Source organism: Citrus clementina, unplaced genomic scaffold, assembly GCF_000493195.1.
Source record: "Citrus clementina cultivar Clemenules unplaced genomic scaffold, Citrus_clementina_v1.0 scaffold_6, whole genome shotgun sequence".
Taxonomy (NCBI): Eukaryota; Viridiplantae; Streptophyta; class Magnoliopsida; order Sapindales; family Rutaceae; genus Citrus; species Citrus x clementina.
The window spans coordinates 291,705-312,318 of record NW_006262139.1 but is presented as its reverse complement, the minus strand read 5'-3'; the positions used below and the strand labels follow the sequence as shown (position 1 = coordinate 312,318).

General features: G+C 33.4%; 1 protein-coding gene across 1 annotated transcript; it reads left to right on the top strand.

Annotated features, from left to right (window-relative positions):
- Positions 1–1,289: 1,289 nt before the first annotated feature.
- On the top strand, positions 1,290–2,606 carry LOC18038805 (zinc finger CCCH domain-containing protein 3). Its single transcript, XM_006428178.2, has 5 exons — positions 1,290–1,420; positions 1,537–1,598; positions 1,693–1,777; positions 1,906–1,986; positions 2,235–2,606. Exons 1-5 carry the CDS (start codon positions 1,291–1,293, stop codon positions 2,342–2,344), a joined length of 468 nt encoding a protein of 155 aa, XP_006428241.1. The 5' UTR covers position 1,290; the 3' UTR covers positions 2,345–2,606.
- The last annotated feature ends 18,008 nt before the right edge of the window (positions 2,607–20,614 follow it).

The window sequence follows — 20,614 nt, the reverse complement described above, 5'->3', positions numbered from 1 at the left end:
AACAGCTAATGTATGGAAAGACTTATTCAATATGTTTCAGCAAATAATGAAAGGTCATCTTTAAAACAGATGCTAAACACCCATGTTGACTCCTAGGTATGTGCATAGTTGAGAAAGTAGCTTTAACACTTAGTTGGTAGTCTTTTGCAATTTCCCGAAAATCTTAGATCCTATCATAGTTATCCAATTCTTCAAGTTGTTCAATAACCTGAGACATGCAATGGGGTAGATGAAATTCAACTCAAGAAAATAAGGAGGAAAAACAAATTCTCAGCTTAATACCCATTATATTAACGTAATTGTCAAATATCGCCAATATCACCCAAAACAAAGTTTCATACAAACATGAGAATGGAAATGAGACAAATCAAGAATATAAGAACTGAAGAAATAAATTCAATGTTACAATGTTACAATGTTGTAAAAACGCAGGGAAAAATTTTAAATAAAATTAAAAAACTAAATGCTACAAAGAAGACAATACCGAAAAAAAAAATTCAAGCTTTCAGGCACAATGTTAATCTTACTCTGCCGAAACTTCGCAGTTGCTGTTGGTCTTGTTCCGTCAAAACTCAGCTTTCAAGGACAAAGTTCGCAGCCGAAACTCAGCTGCTGTTGGTCTTGTTCTTCACTAAATGCAAGGGCTGTGGATCTCGTTCAGCTTAAGACAAAGAAGATGGAGCTTTAATTAGTAGATCCCGTTCTACTGTTGACTCAAGGGATGTGGATCTCGGTCGAGGATGGAAGAAACGAAAAAGAAATGAAGAAACGAAAAAGAAAAAAAATAAAGAAAACGATGCAGATAAATTATTTTCGGGGTTTGACCCGGGGCAAACATCATTTTCCATTTAGATAAGGTAGGAGATGAAAAATTGATTTAATTTTTCCCACCTTCCAATCTTTTAAAAAAGAATGAAAAAGAAAATAAATATTTGTATATTTACCCTCGGGGTTTAATGAATGATTTTCAATCACCCTCTTTGATTGGTCGCCAAAATTTGGATCATAGAAAAAATATCGGACTAAAATGTTGATTCGAGATTTGCCTTCCCTTATCTTTATTACGAGGAGATTTCAAACAATTGTGAATTAGATACTCGCCTCTCACACAAAAGGATGATCACATCACAATTAAATAACTTCTCAAGGTTTTATGTGCTTATATTTTCTAATAAGGGCGTTTCTCTATAATTATTACAAAACTTGAGGGCAGTTAATGAAATTCATGCTTTCAAAAACCTATAAAAATGGATTTTGAACAAGGGAAATATCAAACAAATCCACAAAGAAATGCCGCTGGGAAAATACTACTGTGACTACTGTGACAAGCAGTTTCAAGACACTTATTTCGCCAGAAAACGCCATCTTCAAGGCATCCAACACCTTCGAGCCAAGGCTCTTTGGTACGATTCTCTCAATGGTCAGTACTCCCACTCCCCCCCCCCCCCCTCTTTTTTCTTTTTCTAATAATATTTATAAAATACGCTTGAATTTACAATATCATACTCTTTCTGGCTTGTGCTTTCTTGATTGCAGAGACAAATCAAACCTACCCAGATGGATTTCCAAAGGGGGTTTGCAGCCGCTTCGTCAAAACAGTACTTTTCTTTTTTGGGGAAAATTATCCGTTATGTTGTTTTTTATTTTCATTTTGTTGAATTAATTGTGCTTCATATGGGATTTGGTTTGAAGGGTTTTTGCCCATTTGGTGATTCTTGTAAATACTTGCATCCCAAGAACAACCCCCCTCAAAATTCTGGCAATCAGGGTCTCAGAGGTATTTTTTTGCCCTTGCATCTTATTGTTTGTTGTTGATGTAGATGATATCTGTGTTCTTCCTCTTTGATGTACTATTTTAGCCGGCATTTTTTGGAACTTTTTTTTGCGATGCATTTCTCTTATCAGCTACTGGATTTACGGATATTAATGCTCGGTCATCATCGGTTGATCAAAGGATTTATTTAGCTGGTGGAAGCTCTTTCCCTGGTAAATTTACACTAGTTGCTGCTTAGGCTTGAATTATGTTCGTCAATAGCTGTCAGATTCTGATCAGCCTGTTTGTTATTTTGTAGTTTAGGGCCCTTAAATCACATTAGTTAAAATTGTATCTGTTGGTACCCTTTTTATGACTAAGTAGTTCTATAAATTTATGGATTTGATCTTTACTTTCTTTCTTTTTGTTACTTTTTACATTTCTCTCTGATGCTTACATTTATTGTCATTTTACATCATAGGTGATATGATGAGAGATAGCATGGGAATGTCATGGGGAAATCTACCTCCGTCCTTGAAGCCTCCACCTGAAGGTGGATATCCCCTACTTCCTTTTGTGGATTGGGGATAGTTCCGCTGTCTCATTCAGCCATCCCATTTGTTGGATCACTAATGTGAAGCTTTCATATGGTTACATGTCATGCAACATGAATGTATCCTCCATATCTGCTATTTCAGTTGTTCAGTGTGGATACTGCGTTACATGTCGTGTTAAGATATGCTCTGGCATAGATCATACACTAAATGCCTATATTTTACATGACTGGAAGTCTGAAACTTGTATCAGAGTTTGGTATATCTAGTGAATGGTTATTTTATCATTATAACCCATTTATTCAGTGGTTGAATGTGCAAGAGCTTATTCTAGAATATTAATCATTACTGGTTAGGTTTTAACAGAGATATAGATCTATTTTTCCTTTGCACTCATGAAGGATTAACTAAGTAGATAATTAAGGTGAAAGAAAAAAAATGAATCAATAATCTATATATCAGTAATGCACTGCAGTGTTTATACATCCTTGCCATTCCCTTCTGTTTACTGCTTCTTTCAATCACGCCTTGTCTTGTCTCATCTTCTAGCTTCTGCTGGATTCTTCGGTGTTATTTTGTTGCACAAACATGTTTCATCAATCTCCTTCATCTTTTGGATAATGTGATCCTTCTGACACAGACTGAGGTTAGACATGAGGGCGTGAGTTGTGTTTCAGAACAAATAAAGATTAAAGAACACAAAGGCGAGGCTGGCAAAGAGTACACACATTGTGGACAATATGAGTATGTCTTTATCAATCCTCTCGTAGCTCAAACTTCTCTCTGTTGCCAGTCTATCCCACACAAATGGCCCATCTGGCAATTGTGGCTTTGCATTACAGTAAAAGCTGATGGAGGTCATTGCATTAATTAAATACTGGAATGGATTAGTCCACTACATCCAGCTGTAGAACCTTGTGTCGGCTAGGACAACCACCACACCGGAAGCTGACACCCATATTGATGTAACTATTGACACATGAAAGGCTGCTAGCGTTGGCAATGGTGCTAGGAATGTGACCATCATTCCAAAATATGTTATACACAGTGTGAACAGAAAGACCACAGTCCAATACCTCATAAATTCTGAGCAGATCCTGTTCCTATTCCTGCTATGCCATTGCCAATCCCAACAACTGCAAGCGTTGCAACTAAAAAGTAAGGAACCTCACCCACTGCCCATGATATTGGATAAAAGATTGGATGATACATTCTAGCTCTCTTCTCTCAAAAGTAAACCAACCTATCTGTGCCTATCTGGGAAATAACATTGTTGGCTGAGATCACACCAATGAGTATAACTTGCATATAGATGCAAAGTGAATGTGAAGTTACACCAAATATATCCTTGTATTCAATTCGAAAATAGAGAGAACCCATTAGAATATCAATCATTGTGCATCCTGTAAGTCTGCCATTTGTATATTGCACATTCCTCTACCAGATTCTTTGGGTTCTTACAAGTACCAAAATGGCTTGCCAAGAATATGGACTTGGATAAGTAGCATATGAATCCTTTCATTTTCTGTTCTTGGTGAAATTCTTTATGTTGGAAATTTCATTATAGTTGATCTCTAGCAAGGTGTTAGCCTTGTAAATTTCTGCAGACTTTAGTGAAGGAGTGCCCCACTTTGTTATTCCTAAGCCAACAGCCCCCGTGATGTACCTAACTGGACTTTCTCTTTTTGAATATCTTGGGTTTTTGGGGATTAACAAGAAATAATCCAGTATTATGTCGTGGTTAGATCCTCTTGGACCAAAATATGCTTGATGGCCTTCCTTTGTTAGAATGAGAGCCAGGTCAAAGAAGGGAACTGTGCGTGCATAGGGTGTATTAGAGAGGCAATAATGGCCCGACCTGATTTGACACAGAGAGAGGATATTGAGGATGGTCAAAGTTCCTATGGTATCAACCCCAGATAATGGTTCTTCGAGAAGGAGGATACTTGGGCAATGGTAATCTTTTTGGCTATTTCAAATGTTTTTCCTGTGGCATCACGAAGGGAGCCAACTAGTTGGTTGGAATAAGGAAGTAAACCAAGTTGGTTGAGAACCAGCTCAACATGGATGTGACGTCTCATGGCATTGACTGTTTTTCCAACACGGAGTGCAGCACTGAATTGAATGGATTCACTTACAGAGTAAGTTTGGTGAGCATCAAGCTTCTCAACATAACATAGTAACTAGAAAATGAAGCACCTGGTGGGAAGCCATTTACCAAGACGTTGCCGTTGAGACTGCCAGTAAAAGGTATCCTTTCAGCCAAGCATTGGAGGAGTGTTACCTTGCTTGTTCTAGAACCACCTAATAGAGCAAACATGTTTTGGGGTTTAGCATAGCATGTAACATAGCTGAAAAGTGGTGTACTTTCATTTGATCCTTCTTCATACCTGATGCACAGATAAAATGTTGTTATTTGAGATTACTTGGGTTAAAGAGTCAGTGGGATGTTTTCTGTTATGTTCCTGAAAATCTGATGAAATATGGAAGGATTGCAAGTACAAAGGATGGAGGAACACACCTTGAAAATGTCAGACCCTCAAATACAAAAGTCACTGGCTCCACCGGGATGCCTTTTCCATTCATCTCCACATCAATGTAAAATTCCTTAATTCCTTCATTCATGTGGTTATATCCTGAATATAATTTCTGCGGCACAGAATATCCAGAAAAATCCTCTGAATTATAGCTACCACTACTGCATGATGACTGAAATTTGCTGTGTGAATAATCCTTGGAACTGTGAATTATTGAAGTCTTTCTGAGATGGGGCAGTGACTGACTTGCTCCTGTGAATTCTATATTCCTGCGCCCCAGTAATGCCAAGAAGTTGGCAAGTACTGTCCAGCCCAGCAGAATAGCATAAGGTAGCCAGGGTCTCTTAGCAACTTAAGAAAGCTTATACAAGCTTTCTGACTTTGTTGGGAATTGGTCACAGAAAGGAAGTTGGTGCAGGGGTCTGTGTAGCCTTCATTGAACTGGCATTTGCAATACAGAATGTTTGCCCAGTATATTGGATTTGCATAGATGAGCCATTTCCAGTAAATTGGGTCATTGGATGGATAGATCGCAAAGCCGCTGAGGTGTAGAAAGATTGAAACTAGTAGACCTGTGTGAAATACACAATACTGAAAGTAGTTACATATACTTACCACTTAAACCATCCTGATCTGTTTTATATCTCTCTCAGATTGATACTTTTGATTTATTTATTTATTTTTAATTTTTTGTTCACAGCAGGTGAAACAACTTGGAAAAACTTTGTGTTTTCTAATTTAGATAGATCATTAACTTATGGTTGTTTACATCATGCAGCTTATTTGAGAATGCCTGGATTACAATTTTGTTATGCAACATGCTAGCCTAGGACCTTGATTTAAAACTGTTGAACCTTGGAGATCTAGTAGTCAATAGTTCATACTACTGTTAAGAAAATAACCTGTTTTTTCATGATTATTTTCTGATTTGGTTTTAGTTTTGTATTTATTGCTTTTTTTATTTTCCTTTATTTACATTTTTCGTTCTCAATAAGGTTATTGGAAAGCTAAATACCTGCCAAACCATTGGCACTCAAAAAGAAGAAAACTGATGAACCAAAGTATGCTACTAAGAATAAGAGAATCAGATACTCAAATAAGAGAACCAGATACTGAAAGAATGGTGCCCCGTTTTGTACTAATGATAGCCCTGCTAGAAAATAAACACAGAGAGTGTATGCCAGTGCCTGCAAGAATCACAGAAGATAAGTTTTCTGACGGATATTTCTTTTGAGGAAAGAGAATTGAGACCGTTACTTTATGAGTGTCTATGGGATATTGACTATGAGTGAGCAACTACATATGAAGAAGTTCTGAAGAATCTTTGTGCCTTATGCTTGTAAAATATTGGTCATTGGAGCATGCATAAAGGTAGCTATACCAGATTAATGAGCATTATGCTCATAGTGGATACAAATCCAAGTGAGCATTATGCTCATAGCGGATACAAACCCAGGTGCCCTTACTGAGTTCATTTGCTGTTGGTTGTACTCATCACAAAGTTTATGGAACAGGGATCCTGCAAACATGTCCAGCACGATTGCCTGCCAAGTTCAGGGATTAATCAGTTTTTCACTTGTATCATTTTCTGTTTGTGGCTCTCTAAAGCATCATGTAATGTTAGGTTGACATGGTTAGATGATTCTTGTTGCAGGCAAAGTGTGGAGAATGTGGTAAAATTTGATCTGCCGTAGCCTTAATTTCATTAAAGCACGAAGTCTTTTGGCGATCTTGATTTGCCTCCTGACAAGAATCTTTGTGGATTTCCACCATGTCTGGACAAAGGGTCTTTGGAACTGCCCCCATATAGTGTGGTACTCATCTTCCTGTAAGCCGGAAAACTGGTCAGTCATAGTAGGCAATTTTCCTCTATTTATCAATATATGTTCTAGCCCCTGCTGCATGCTCATTTACATTAAATGTCATCTCCTTGTTGACTTCTTTGTCAGTGCAAAACATTAATTCTTTACCTCATCTTTGTAGCGCTCAACTTGGAGACGAATGTGACCCTGTGCTTCTTGAACATTGAGTATGCATGTGAGGCACGCTTGTGCTTGATATTTTGAGGTACCACAGAAAGGTATTGCATTTCTTCATTGTTAATAGATATTGCTTGACGGCAACTCCAACTCGAACCCTTCTTGTACTTTCTATTCCTCCTGAGTGGGCTATTTTGGTAGAAAGCTTGGCAACCACGATTCTGCAATTAAGGAACTCATTATTGCGGTTTGTTTTAGTATAGTTAATTGGAGTACTCTGGAGAAAATTTGAAACTTCTTTTGTTCTTAAACCCCTTGAAATGCATTTGTTGTAAGCACAGTAGCATATTTCTAGTTATCATATGAAATAACTTGGTTCCCTGTTTCTCATCCTGGCTGGACATCAACGGAGCCGCAGTACTTGGATGGTGTTTTATGTGACAAACCAAAGCCTGGCTCACTTTCTACCCAATTAGGTACTTCTTATCATCATCATTAACAATTCTCATCACATCTTTGTAGTGATCTGAAACCCTGTACCTTGCTATAATTTCATCAATGGTCAAGGGTGTTCGCTCCGGTTCTATGTACTTGGAGCCAGCTCCTGCTATAATAGCTTCAAGAAACTCATTGGACTCCATATACAATGGCTTAACATAGCTGCACAAAAAACAAAAGACTCCTTTTTCCATGCAAACTGAGAAGAAAATGTTATGTTATTGCTATGCGTCTCAATCTTTATTTATTTATTTTTTATATCGTTGAGAATGCGAGACATGAAACAGTGTTTATGGAATTGTTACATCAGTATGTAAAAATAAGTATTTTATATTATTCTAGTGTTTGTAAAAATAAGTATTTTCAATTTATTATTATTCTAGTGTGACAAATTATTTTGTCTGCTGGCAATAATTTTATTAGCTACCTTTCGTATCTTATTCAGATTATAATCAAGCTTTTTGTGCATTTGGAATCGTTTTCAAAATAGTGTTCTTTACGATCTAGTTTTGAAAATTGTATTTTTCAAAATTAGAAAATGTTGTTTTGGAAAAAAAACAAAAAAAAAAAACAGAGGAAAACTTGTCATATTATTTTCGAAATTGAGTAGGTATTATCGTTCTATATAAGGTTACAAAAAAATGAGAATAGTTTTAAAAAATATGTTTTCAAATACGTTTGAAAATTAACAATTTGTTTTCAAAATTATAGTTCTAATTTTGAAAACGACAAACTTTATTTATTTCAATGATTACACGTTTCAACAGTCATACGTTTCATTATCGATTAAGGGTGCGTTTGGGATTGAGGTGCTGTAACTTTTAAACTGCAGCTGCTAATTATGAAACAAAAGTTAGTAATATATAGTAAATATAAATTTTAAATAATTATTTTGACAAAATTATTAAAGATATAAAAGATTTGTCATGATACAAGTGAAAAACTACATTAACATAGCTTCCAAACTACAACAGGTAGTATTTACAAAACACTTTAGGGCTGTAGTCTGGAAGCTACAGTTGCCCAACCTCAATCTCAAACGCATCCTAAATTGTTTGTTACAAATTCCAAATTTTGCAGAATAATTGAATAATACACAAATTAGTACATGTTACATAAGAATTTATGAGTGTTACCAAATTCTTGTAACCGTTATATATAAGGTACAAAAGATATAAGATAGTATGTATCTTTAGTTTGTTTTCGAAAACAAAAAAGAGCTTTCAAAACATAAGAATTTATAATTGGCTACCAAAATCTTGTAACCATTATAAAGTACATTAGTTATGAGATAATATTTTTCTTTAATTTGTTTTCGAAAACCAAAAAGAGCTTTCAAAAACATAATAAAAAAACATTTACTTAGCAGTAGTAAGTAGTAACTATGAAATTATTTCTCACCTGGTGGCCCAAGCAGGAGGATCATTGAACCAGGCATGATATGGGCATCGACGCCCTTGAGAATCAGTATCCATGTTGAATTCTTGCTCCGAACAACTCTCTAGAGAGGCTCGACAAAGCATCCCACCACTTTATTTCCAAACGCTTCATATTCATTCTCAAAAATCTCAAATTTCTTTGAGTACTTGATCCCGCAAAATCGAGCTACCTAAAGAATGTATACATATGAGTATTGCAATTATTAGCTTAATCAGTACTATTGCATGTACAATTTCTACTAGTACAAACTGAATTTCTCATTATTTAGTTTGTTTTCTTTATTTAGGCCAATAATTAATCCTAGTGAAATTGTTGATAAAAAAGTCTGTTCTTTTTTACTATTTATTTCTATACATGCCTTTTAAACTCTTATTCTTGCCGTACCACCTTTATTATTTGAATTACCTTAACACCTTTATTATTCATTGTTAATTAGGTTTAATTTTTTTTTTTCAATTATGACTATACTATACTCTAGTCAATCTCTCATAACTTTCCCATAATATAATTGAACATAATTCTTTTGTGTGTACATATATCATAGCTTCTCATTTATATGAAGTATAAAATTCCAACGTATATCAAGTTGGTTCCCCACGCTTTACAAATATATAAATAAATAAAAAAAATTGGTAAATTTTATAAGGGGGTCCGGCTATTTCAACTTTATCTAAGTTCTTTGAATATGCTTATTAAATTATTTGTGAATGACATCAACTACAAGTCCTTTCACTTATATGCCATCTTTCATCTAAAAGGACTTCTGAAAAAAAAAATGTTATTTCGGAGGATCACAAAGAAAATATTCATCTGGAGGCTAGAATAGCAAAGTTAATGTATATGTCCTCTTTATCTTCTTTTCTGTTAATGTATATGTCATCTGGAGGCTAGAATAGCATCTCATTTGAAGCTGTACATTGTAAATTCTCATTTACATTAAGTATAAAATCCTTGGTTATGTTTCAGCATTGATAAGACTTCCCATGCCTTTTAAAAAATTGACAATTGCCCAAACTTATTCTAAAAGATTCATCCAATATATGTTTCATGAAAATTGAACAAAATAAAATTGACAATTAACTACGTGATGATCATAGAATTCTAACCATCTTGAAGCTAAATTTGCTGCTCCACTTCTTGCTAAAAAAACCTTAGATCATTGGTTTCAGTTTTGTTCATATCCACGTCAGCTTGTCATATAAATGCAATAAATACTTTTAATTATAACTAAAACCTTATAAATTCAAACTCTTGTAAATTGAAACGTATATATTAGAGAACTAGTTATTAGTAAAACAAAAGTATGAAATTACCTAAAGCATGTTTAATCTTTGAGAGAGATCAGCTGCTTTTTCGTTTAAATTTTTAATCTTTCTAATGGATCCAAAAAGTGTAGTAGTAGAAGTTCCCCTATCAAATGAATTGATAATGAAATGATAATTTTCTCATGTATAAAAGATCTAATAAAATTTGTATTTAGTTATATTAGCATGTAGAAAATAATTGTCTATAGAACGTGGTGGAACCAAGATTTTGGTTCAACAGGGACTGCAATAAAGAAAATATAAACTAAAATAGATCGTAACATTACTTCAAACCAAAAGATGGCGGCTTAATGGTGAGTGAATAAAATATAGTAGGGTATAATAGAATTTTATAAAAATGAGGGGCCAAACTAAAAATTAGTTAGACAATGTCAACTTTCAATTCAAGCTTTTTATTTATCTTACTTTTTTATTAAACTCGTGGTGGCCAAGGGTATACTACGCTTTTATCTAGTATAAAAATAGATGAAGAATAAATAAAAATAAAATATGATAAAGTCAGCCTAAAAATATTAATACACTTCTGGCATTTCAGTTCTGTTTCAATTATGTTGAAGACCCAAAACCTGACCAAGAGGTCTAAACGGTCAAGTTTGTTTTAGTGTTTTCCAAACTTAAATATGTGCTAGCAAGTGAGAGTGTCTTATGCGGACTTCCGAGATAAAATTTCCTAGTGATTGACATAGCTTATAGTAATAAAAGGCATGCAGTTAGAAAGAATCTACGATAAGTAGAAGATATGAACAAATTATTATTATAAACTTTAATTTACAAAATGCTAAAATGGCCTTTATATATATACATGATTAATCAATTTTGGCATGTATGAATTTTATGTGATTAGTAATTCACTTTATGATCCTTCAAATAAGATTTTTTTTTTAAATTCATTTCAGACGACGGTTGTATAATTGAAAGAATTTGCAATAAAAAAATTAGATCCGATTAAGTTGAAATAGTCAATCGGAACTTCTTACACCAACCCATTCTTATTACTGAGCTGATGCGTGTTTCAGAGGGTTTAGATCTTATTGCTTAGCTTGGTTTTTCTACTCTTGTGGTGGATTTTGATTCGGCCACTATGGTTTCTTGGGCTCTTTCTTATGACTCTGTGCAGTGGGTTTTACTTATCTCCTTGGCCAAGTCTAGCCATTGTCTTTTGGCCCTTCTATTGTTTTCAAACAAGTCTTTTGAAAGGCTACATTCCCTGTTGACCTCATGGTTAACTACTCTTGTACTCATCAGACTTGTAAGAATTTTCAGTCATAGGTACCTTCCAGCTTGTTTATTTGGCATTTTCTATTTGGATGCTCTCGAGATCCCATATGTTTGATGTTAATTTTACTTTATGGACTTAGACTTTTGTATATTATTTGTTTTTCTGCTTATCTTTGGAGATTTTGGTTTATATTCCCCTCATATATATTTTTTTCTAATTGATTTATATTACATGTAGGATCCAACATTTTTTACCTTGTTTTATCTCTCTCCTATATAAAAAAAAAAATCTTAATATCCTTCAATAGAATAAAATCTTAGAGGTCGAACTTAAGAAGAATAAAGGCATGCAAAATATTTACATGTTTAAAGCACTTTTTTGAAAGATTTGTTCGAGTCATTAAAGATATAACTAAATATGAAGTTAAACTTGTTATAAGTAATTCTTTTACGTTATTCTCTATATATGGATAAGCATTATTTTCCTCTCAACTTGACAAGTTTTGTTGGCACCACATGAGGTTAGATATTTGATTTGTTTTCTTTATTGAGAGCACTAATTAATCCTAGTGAAATTCTTTGCTAAAAAGTCTTTCTTTTTTATTATTTCTTTACATGCCTTTTAAACTCATATTCTTGCCTTTTTTGGTTAGCATTTATTTGGATTACGTCATCAGCTTTATTATTCATTACTAGGTTTAATTTATTTCAATTATTATTAACATCTAAGATGTCTTTTAATCTCTCGTAATTTCACATAATATAATTCATAATTTTGTCATTGGACATAACTTCTTTTGTTTTATGTACATGTCATCTAGACTCATTTGAGGGCTCACAATATGAATTATCGTTTACATTAAGCACAAAATCCTTACATATATCTAGATTGGTAAAATTCCTCTACCTTTAAAACAACATAGGTAAAGAAAAAAATTCATAAAACTTATAAGAAGGTCCGACTATTTCAACTAAATTGGATCCAATTCTTTCAATGTGCTCATTGTATTATTTTTTGTCGCAAAATCTTTTAATTATACATTTGTTATCCGAAATTACTTTTGAAAAAAAATTCTTATTTTGAAGGATCATAATGTGAATTATTACACACTTAAAAGTATAAAAATCATACATACCAAAACTTATTAAATACGTACATATATAAAGGTTAGGCCATTTGAGTGTCTTGTAAGTTCTTTAAAATAAAGTATAATAATAATTTATGCATATCTTCCATTTATAATATATTCTCCCTAATTGCGTGCCATTTGTCACTATAAACCACGTCTGTCATAAAAAATCTTATCTCGGAGGTCCATATAGAAAACTCTCACTAGCTCTTTAGATATAGTATAAAAACAGTACATACTTAAGTTCGGAAATCACCAAAGCAGACTTGACCATTTGACCTCTTGTTGAGGTTTTGGATCTCTAACATCATCGATTACGATGCATAGAAGAAGGTTAGTTCTTTATCTCTTATTTCAACTCCGTTCATTACTGATTAATAACAATTTTTTTAATTTTTAGACTTTGCTACCACATGTTCAATTTTGTATGATTTTTATTAATACATTGCCCATCTTATTAGTAAAAAAGTGAACATATTTAAGACTTATATTTTCAAACCTTTTTAGAAGGATCTGTTATTTATCATCTATACCAGCGAGAATACATAAATAAATCAAAACAAAAAAAATGTTTTCTTTTTAGGTCCAAAATGTAAATAGTAAAGTTTAATTGCACTTGCTTTATTTTTTTTTGTATATTTTGATTTATTTTTTGAAGAATTTTTTGGCATCTACATTACTAGAAATTCTAAAATACATCAGATATACCATGTTTATCGTACAACAAGCAAATGATTTTATGTCAAATGTTATTAATTAGTTGCATTACCTCTAATATATTCTAGAATTTCTCATAAATGACAAATTTTTTAATATTTTCTGAAGATAATTAAGGACTTACATATTGTATTAAATAAGTTTACGCCTTTAATTAATGGATTCATTAATTAATTATGGGAATGAGATATTTTACATTTAATCCTAGAATGTCTTAAGTAAATTTTTGCCCCTGCTCATTAATAATTAATTATACATCAAATTCATGAAATTTCTTTTACTTAATTTATTTGAAAAAAATACTTTTTTTAGGAGTATTTTCTTTAAACTGGCTCATGTGTGTGAAATAGGAGCGATGCTTGGAACCACAAAGGTGGACATAGGTACAATCCTAGTATATAGCCATTGCCGCCACCAGGCTAAAACAAATTAAGAAAAAAATTGAATTGAAATAATACATTATCATTTTAATTTATATAAATTGATTACAGCCTACTATATTTTATACATTCTCCATTATGCCTCCAACTTTTGGCATCATTAACTTTGCTGGTATAATGTTACAATGTATTTTAGTTTATATTTTCTTTATTGTAGTCTTCTTATACCAAAATCTTGGTCCTGCCACTGTCTATATACAAACTATTTTGTATAAATTAATGTTTAAAAACATAAATTTAATTAAATCTTTACATACATGAGAAAATCATTACTTTATTATCAATTCACTTAACAGGGGAACTTCGGCTACTTCACTTTCTGGATCCATCCAGTGGAATATGCGTTACATAAGTGATCTGAGAAGAAGGATTAGAAACCTAGAGATAGAAGCAGCTGAGCTCTCTCAAAGATTAAACATGCTTTTGGTAATTTCATAATTATGTTTTACGGATAATTTATGCTTTTAATATGCCTCAATTTACAGGCGTTTAAAATTACAATTAAGGTGTTAATCATAATTAAACTTTTGTTACATTTATATGGTAGGTTGACCAGGATGTGACTAGAGCTCAAAACAATTATCTTAGGCTTTTTGTGCAAGCAGCGGAGCACCAGTTGCAGCTTCAATATGGTTAGAATTTTATAATCTTTGATCAATTTTCATGAAATTATAGGCATATGTAACATCATTGAATAAAATAATACCAGCGCTGTTAACTGTCTAATAACTTAAGTTTTTAGTTTAAATGATTTCTCTTACATGGTATTAGAATAAGGTCTTAAATTTGAACCCTGTGTTCTCTTATTATTGTCTCATTTAGCTTTTATTATTTTTATTTACAATTTAACTTACTAGACTCTTACTCGGTCTCTTTGAATCAAATTTCTATTTGTATACTAGTTTTTTTTACTGTTTATCATTTAGTTTTGGTTTACAATTGAATTCCTTAAGAGTCTTGGTCTCTTAGAATCTGATGACCCGTGTTGCACTTGAGGGTGTTAAGGATCATATCACTTATTGCCTAAGCTTGAATGTTAGGTTAAGTGTATTAGTCTTGGACAACCTCAACTTTTGAGTTAGCTTTTGAATGTCAGCCAGCACATGAGCTTCTAAATGATATTAGAGCCAGACTCATGCATGAGAAAACCCACAATATCTTATCGCCTGATAAGGACCATGGAAAGGGATTAACATGCAAGTGACTGATGGTTTTAGGGGCAAATAGAACTAGGTTATATGTGATAGAGGACGTTAGGGATAATATCCCACATCGATCAAGAATTGATCTTAGGTTAAGTATATAAGGTTGGCACAACTCTCAAATTATGAGTTAGTTTTTGAGGATGAGTTAGACCTATGAACTTCTATGGAGACAGATTGTTAAAAGGCTTTTTAAAGATTTGGGTTCAGATGAAAAATATCATCCACTAAGCACTAATCCATCATATTACTCGAATACCAAACTGGCCAACTAAGTTGTGGGGAGCTAGAGATTGTTAAAACTTCTATTTAGTAAATAGTGTTAAGGCTTTAATAGCTAAAGTTTAGCTATAGTTAGTTCAATAACAATTGTGGCAAATAACATGAATCGATTGTGACAAAAATATCTTCTTTTAATTGAGCAATCACATAGATTTTTTACCATTACATTATGGCATAAACTTTTCCAACAATGAATGCAGCTTTGAATTTATCACTTCAAGAGGAAATCAGACACCTAAAGCAGCTAACTACCATGGAACCTCATCGAGTGAGCATCAATTTGTTTCAATCAGAGCAATCAACAAGCCAAAGTGGCGATGCTACAAATGATCATGACAAATCGGAGCCTGAAGGAAAGTAAAAAGTATGATTGATTTGCTTATTGGAGTTCCAAAAAAAATAAAACCAAATTAAAGGACTTTTGCTTTGGTTATGGAACTTTGTTTTTTAATTTTGTCTGGACTTTTTATATAACTATATTTTCAAGTGTGAATAACTGCTGATCAAAGTATGAATTAAGTAAAAGAAAATGTTTAAATAAGAAGAAACTTTTCCTTCATTATTTTTTGCTTAACATGGTTTGTTTGTTGTGATTTAAGAGCCCAATGAACAAAGAAATACAAATCTTGACCGAAGATAAAAAATCAAATGCAAAAATAATAATAATAATAATAATGAAAGAATGAAGAACAGAAATAGAACAGTCACAAGACACCAAATTGTGAAGGAAAATTAGCACACTTTTTATTAACCAATCACTAATTACAAGGTCAATGTATACAACGTACTTGTACATCTAGTAAAAAAATCAATCACTGATTACAACTCCTGTTGCCATAATTTAATCCTTGTGAAATTCTTAGTAAAATGCCTACTTCTTGAAAACTTCTTAAACAAGCCTTTTAAAACTCTTCTTAAGTTAAATTCTTGGTAAAAGTCTATTTCTTGACTATTTCTATTACATGCCTTTTAAATCTCTTCTTCTTGACTTTTTTATTGGTTAGTATTTGTTTGAAATCAGTCATCAGCTTTATTATTTATTATTAGGGTTCGATTTAGTTTCAATTATTACTAATACAATACTGATATTTAAACACTATCAATAAATCACTAGGATAGAAAACACTATCAAGATCTCACCACCGTAATACACAAAACGAAAGTATTCTTTATGCTACAGTGCTGTCATTTCTGTCATTGTGGTGTTTGGTCAGTAGCCAAATATATTTTTCTTACTACTACTTAGAATACTTTGTCAACCTCTCATAAGTTTAAACAACTTTTTATATGAATATATGTCATCTAAAACGCCTACTCATTGGAGTAAATTCTCATTTACATAAAGTATAAAAATTCATACATATCGAAATTGGAAAAACTTAGAAGAATATTCAAGCCTTTAAGATGACCGAAGTTCTTGTAATTCACATCAATTACAAATTCTTACAATCCAAAATGTCCTCCACAAAAAATAATAAATAAAACTTCTTATATTGAAAGAAAAAGTGAATTATTGTTCACACAAAGTATAAAAAAATTATACGTTACAAAATTGATTAGAAATGTGAAAAGGTTAGACCATTTTTTTTTTTTTTTGAGAAAAAAAGGTTAGACCATTTAGCACTTCACTTGTAAGCGCTTTAAAGTAGAGTTTATAAAAATAATTTGTGCATGACTATCATTTATCAAAAAATAAGTCTTGTCTTCTCATTAAATATTGTCTGAAAGCAGTACTAAAACATAATATTGGTAAAACTCTTGAGCCAACAATTTTTCTAGCCAAAACTTACTCAATTTTCACAATTAAACACTTCTTAACAAACACGATGTCGTAGCAAAGACCAATGACAGTAGTATATATACTTATTATCATTACAGTCATGTTTCTTGTATCATAATTTTGTCTAAACTAAGGTGCGAATAGATGGACGTTGCTGACTTTGCAATTCAAACACAACATCAAACTTGGTAATCAAATTCGGTCAATTGTGCCTGATGCCGAAGTTGTTTGTAGTTTTAGGTTTGTTTGCACTCTAATAGCTCAAGATACAGAGCTATCAAAGTACTCCCTAAGATTGAGATCAAGAACTACCAAATTGCAGATATCAATCAAATCGACTTTGATACTTGTTAATTCTGAGCAAGGAAGTCTAATCAAAATTAATAGAATCAAAGAAATATGAAAATGATTAAACACAACAATCAATACACACAGAAAAAAGAGTGACTCAGTTTACGTGGTTCGATTGTGTTGTGAGCACAAACTACGTCCACGGGAGAAGTCATCAGAAGGAATATTATTGTTGATTCAAGTCAAGATTATAGAGCTTTTTCAGAGATGATTACAAGAACAAAGATTACACTTGTCTCTCGCTCAGATCTCTCCAGAAAGCTCTCGATTTCACATGAAAAAACTGCCTCAACCATAAGCTTTATACCAGCTGATATAATCTCCAGTTTGCACAGATTAACGTCGCGCGTATAACGACCTCATAACAGATTTGATTCCCTTCTCACATGCGTTCTCATGTGCTTCACTTAAACTAGCTTGAAACGATCTCAATTGATGCCATTTTGAACTTTAAGTATAGCACATGTCTGGCTTGTGACTTCTTGAAGCTTTTATGATCATTTATCCCTTCGAGTTTTGAGTTCAGCAGATTAATCCACACTTCTCCACATTGAATCAAAACTTCCTCCTTTTGTCTCATTCTCTAGCCTAAACTAGGCTAAAAAATTACTTAGACCAACCAAGTTCAAACACACCCTGAACTTAGCTATAAAAACCACTTTGGTAAATATGTCAGCTGGATTTTGATCAGTATGCACATTAATCATCTTTACTGTCCTTTCGCAGACTTCATTTCTAATAAAGTGCAACTTAATATCTATATGCTTAGTCTTTTCATGATGTGCTGGGTTCTTGCACAAATGAATGGCACTAGCATTGTCATATTAAATTGTTACTGTCTCCTGGTTCATTCCTAAATCACCCAACAGCCCTTTTAGCCACAAGGCTTCTTTGACAGCCTCTATAGCTGTTGTATATTCAGCCTTTGTAGTTGAGAGTGTAACCACTTACTAAAGCGTGGCTTTCCAGTTTATTAGACAACCATTCACCATAAACTGGTAGCCAATCAAGGACCTCCTTCTGTCTAAATCTCCTGCATAATTTACATTTACATACCCCAGTAATCCTGCCTTTATTCCATAAGATTTGCCATAGACTAAACCACAATCTAATGTCCCCTTCAAGTATCTCATAATCCACTTGACTGCCCTCTAGTGTTCTCTCCCTGGTGATGCCATGTATCTGCTCACCAAACTCACTGCATGTGATATATCTGGCATTGTTAAAACCATGACATACATTAGACATCCAACAACATTTGCATAAGGCACATTTTTCATATCAAGCTTCTCATAATCTGTTTTTGGACACATATAGTTATTCAGCTTGAAGTGTGCTGCTAAGGGTGTCTTTACAGGTTTGGAGTCTAACTTCTTGTAAGTGTTGAGCACCTTGATCAAATATTTCTTCTGAGATAGGAATATTAAACATTTACTTTTGTCCCGACTGATTTCTACTCCCAAAATCTTCTGAGCAACCTCTAATTTTTTCATGTCAAACTCAGAGTTCAACACGTGTTACAGTTCCTCAATTTTATCTATTTCTTTATAAGTTATGAGCATGTCATCTACATATAATAACAAATTTATGTACTGACAGTCATTCACCAGCTTGTAATATACACAGCAGTTATAACTACATCTTATAAAGCCATGTGACACCATGAAATCATCAAACCTGAGATATCATTGCCTTGGGAACTGTTTCGAGCCATACAAAGATTTCTTCAACAAACATACATGTTTTGGCTTTTCAGGGTCTTCATATTCTTCAGGTTGGGCCATATATAACTCTTCATGTAATCTCCCATGTAAAAATGTTGTTTTGGCATCAAGTTGATCAAGCTCAATGTCATTTACTATTGTAAGAGCCATGATGACCCTTATTGATGCATTTCTGACCATATGAGAGAAGACTTCTTTGAAATCTACCCCTTCCTTCTGTGTATACCCCTTTGCCACTAGCCTTGCTTTAAATCTCTTTGGCTAAGCACTTGTCAGCTCCTTTTTTTATCTTAAAGGTCCATTTGCAGTGTACAATTCTTCTATCTTTAAGCTTCTCAACCAATTCCCAGGTCTCATTCTTATACAAAGTGGCTATTCATTCATCTATAGCATTTAGCCAGTGATTTTTAAACTTGCTTTGGGTTGCTTCTTTGAAGCTTTTTGGCTTTTCATGATCAATTGCTTGAGCAGCTGTTAAAGCAAAGGCAATAAGATCAGCATAACCATATCTATTAGGTGGTCTGATATGCCTCTTTATTCTGCCTCTGGTCAGCTGGTAACCTTGCATATGGGGTTGAGATTCACGTTGTTGATCTTGAGTCTCAGAATCACTAACACCATCAGTGATTTCATCTAAATCTACAGCTTTAGATGAGTCTTTCGGATTTGGTAATTCAACCTCAAAAAATTATTTCTCTGATATCCCTTTATCACTCTCTGTTAGCTCATAATCTGAACTTTTCCTTAGCAATTGATCCTCATTGAATACCACATCTTCACTTATCAAGCACCTGGGAGGACTCAAATCTGTACACTAGATTTTATAACCCTTAACTCCTTCTGGATAGCCTATGAAAAGACTTTGCAAAGCCCTTGAAGCAAATTTCCCCTGGTTCACATAAGCATATGCAGGATAGCCAAAAGCTCTTAAACTTTCATAATTTGCTGGTTGTCCAGACCACATTTCATAAAGGGCTTTAAAACCAACGGCTGAGGAAGGACTTAAATTTACCAAACAGCAAGTTGTTAAGAGAGTTTATGCCCACATACCTTAAGCTTAGACTGAACTAACATACTCCTTACTTTATCCGTAAGTGTCCTATTCATTCTTTCAGCTAACCCATTTTGTTGAGGTGTCAACCTCACTATTCTATGTCTTACAATTTCGTTATTTGTGTAGAAACTATCAAACTTTTGATTGCAAAATTCTAATCCATTGTATGTTCTGAGCTTCTTCACCTTTTTTCCACATTGATTTTCAATCAAGTTTTTCCACTCTTTAAACTTTTTAAATACTTGATCTTTACTCTTTAAGACATAAACGCATACCCTCCTAGAGTAATCATTAATGAGAGACAAAAAATAACTATTACCATCCAAGGACACATGTTGTGTAGGGCCTCATAAGCAAGAGTGAATATACTCTAACTTATCTTTAGACTTATGAACTGACTTCTTAAAACTAGCCCTTATAGCTTTTCCCAAGACAATTTCTTCATAGAACTCCAGATTACTTTTTCTATCTTTTCCCAATAAGCCTTGTCTTTCCAGTTCTTTAAGACCCTTCTCACCTATATGCCATAACCTCAGATGCCATAACTTGGTTTCGTCAGTGATTGTTTTTAAGGTTACTCCATCTTCACCAGTAACATCTTCCCCATCTAGGATAAATACACCATTTTCC

Coding starts and splice junctions, on each gene's coding strand:
- LOC18038805 (XM_006428178.2), top strand. CDS start 1,291: ATGCCGCTGGGAAAATACTACTGTGACTACTGTGACAAGCAGTTTCAA. Junction 1,778..1,905: donor TGGCAATCAGGGTCTCAGAG/GTATTTTTTTGC, acceptor TTCTCTTATCAG/CTACTGGATTTACGGATATT. Junction 1,987..2,234: donor TGGTGGAAGCTCTTTCCCTG/GTAAATTTACAC, acceptor TTTACATCATAG/GTGATATGATGAGAGATAGC.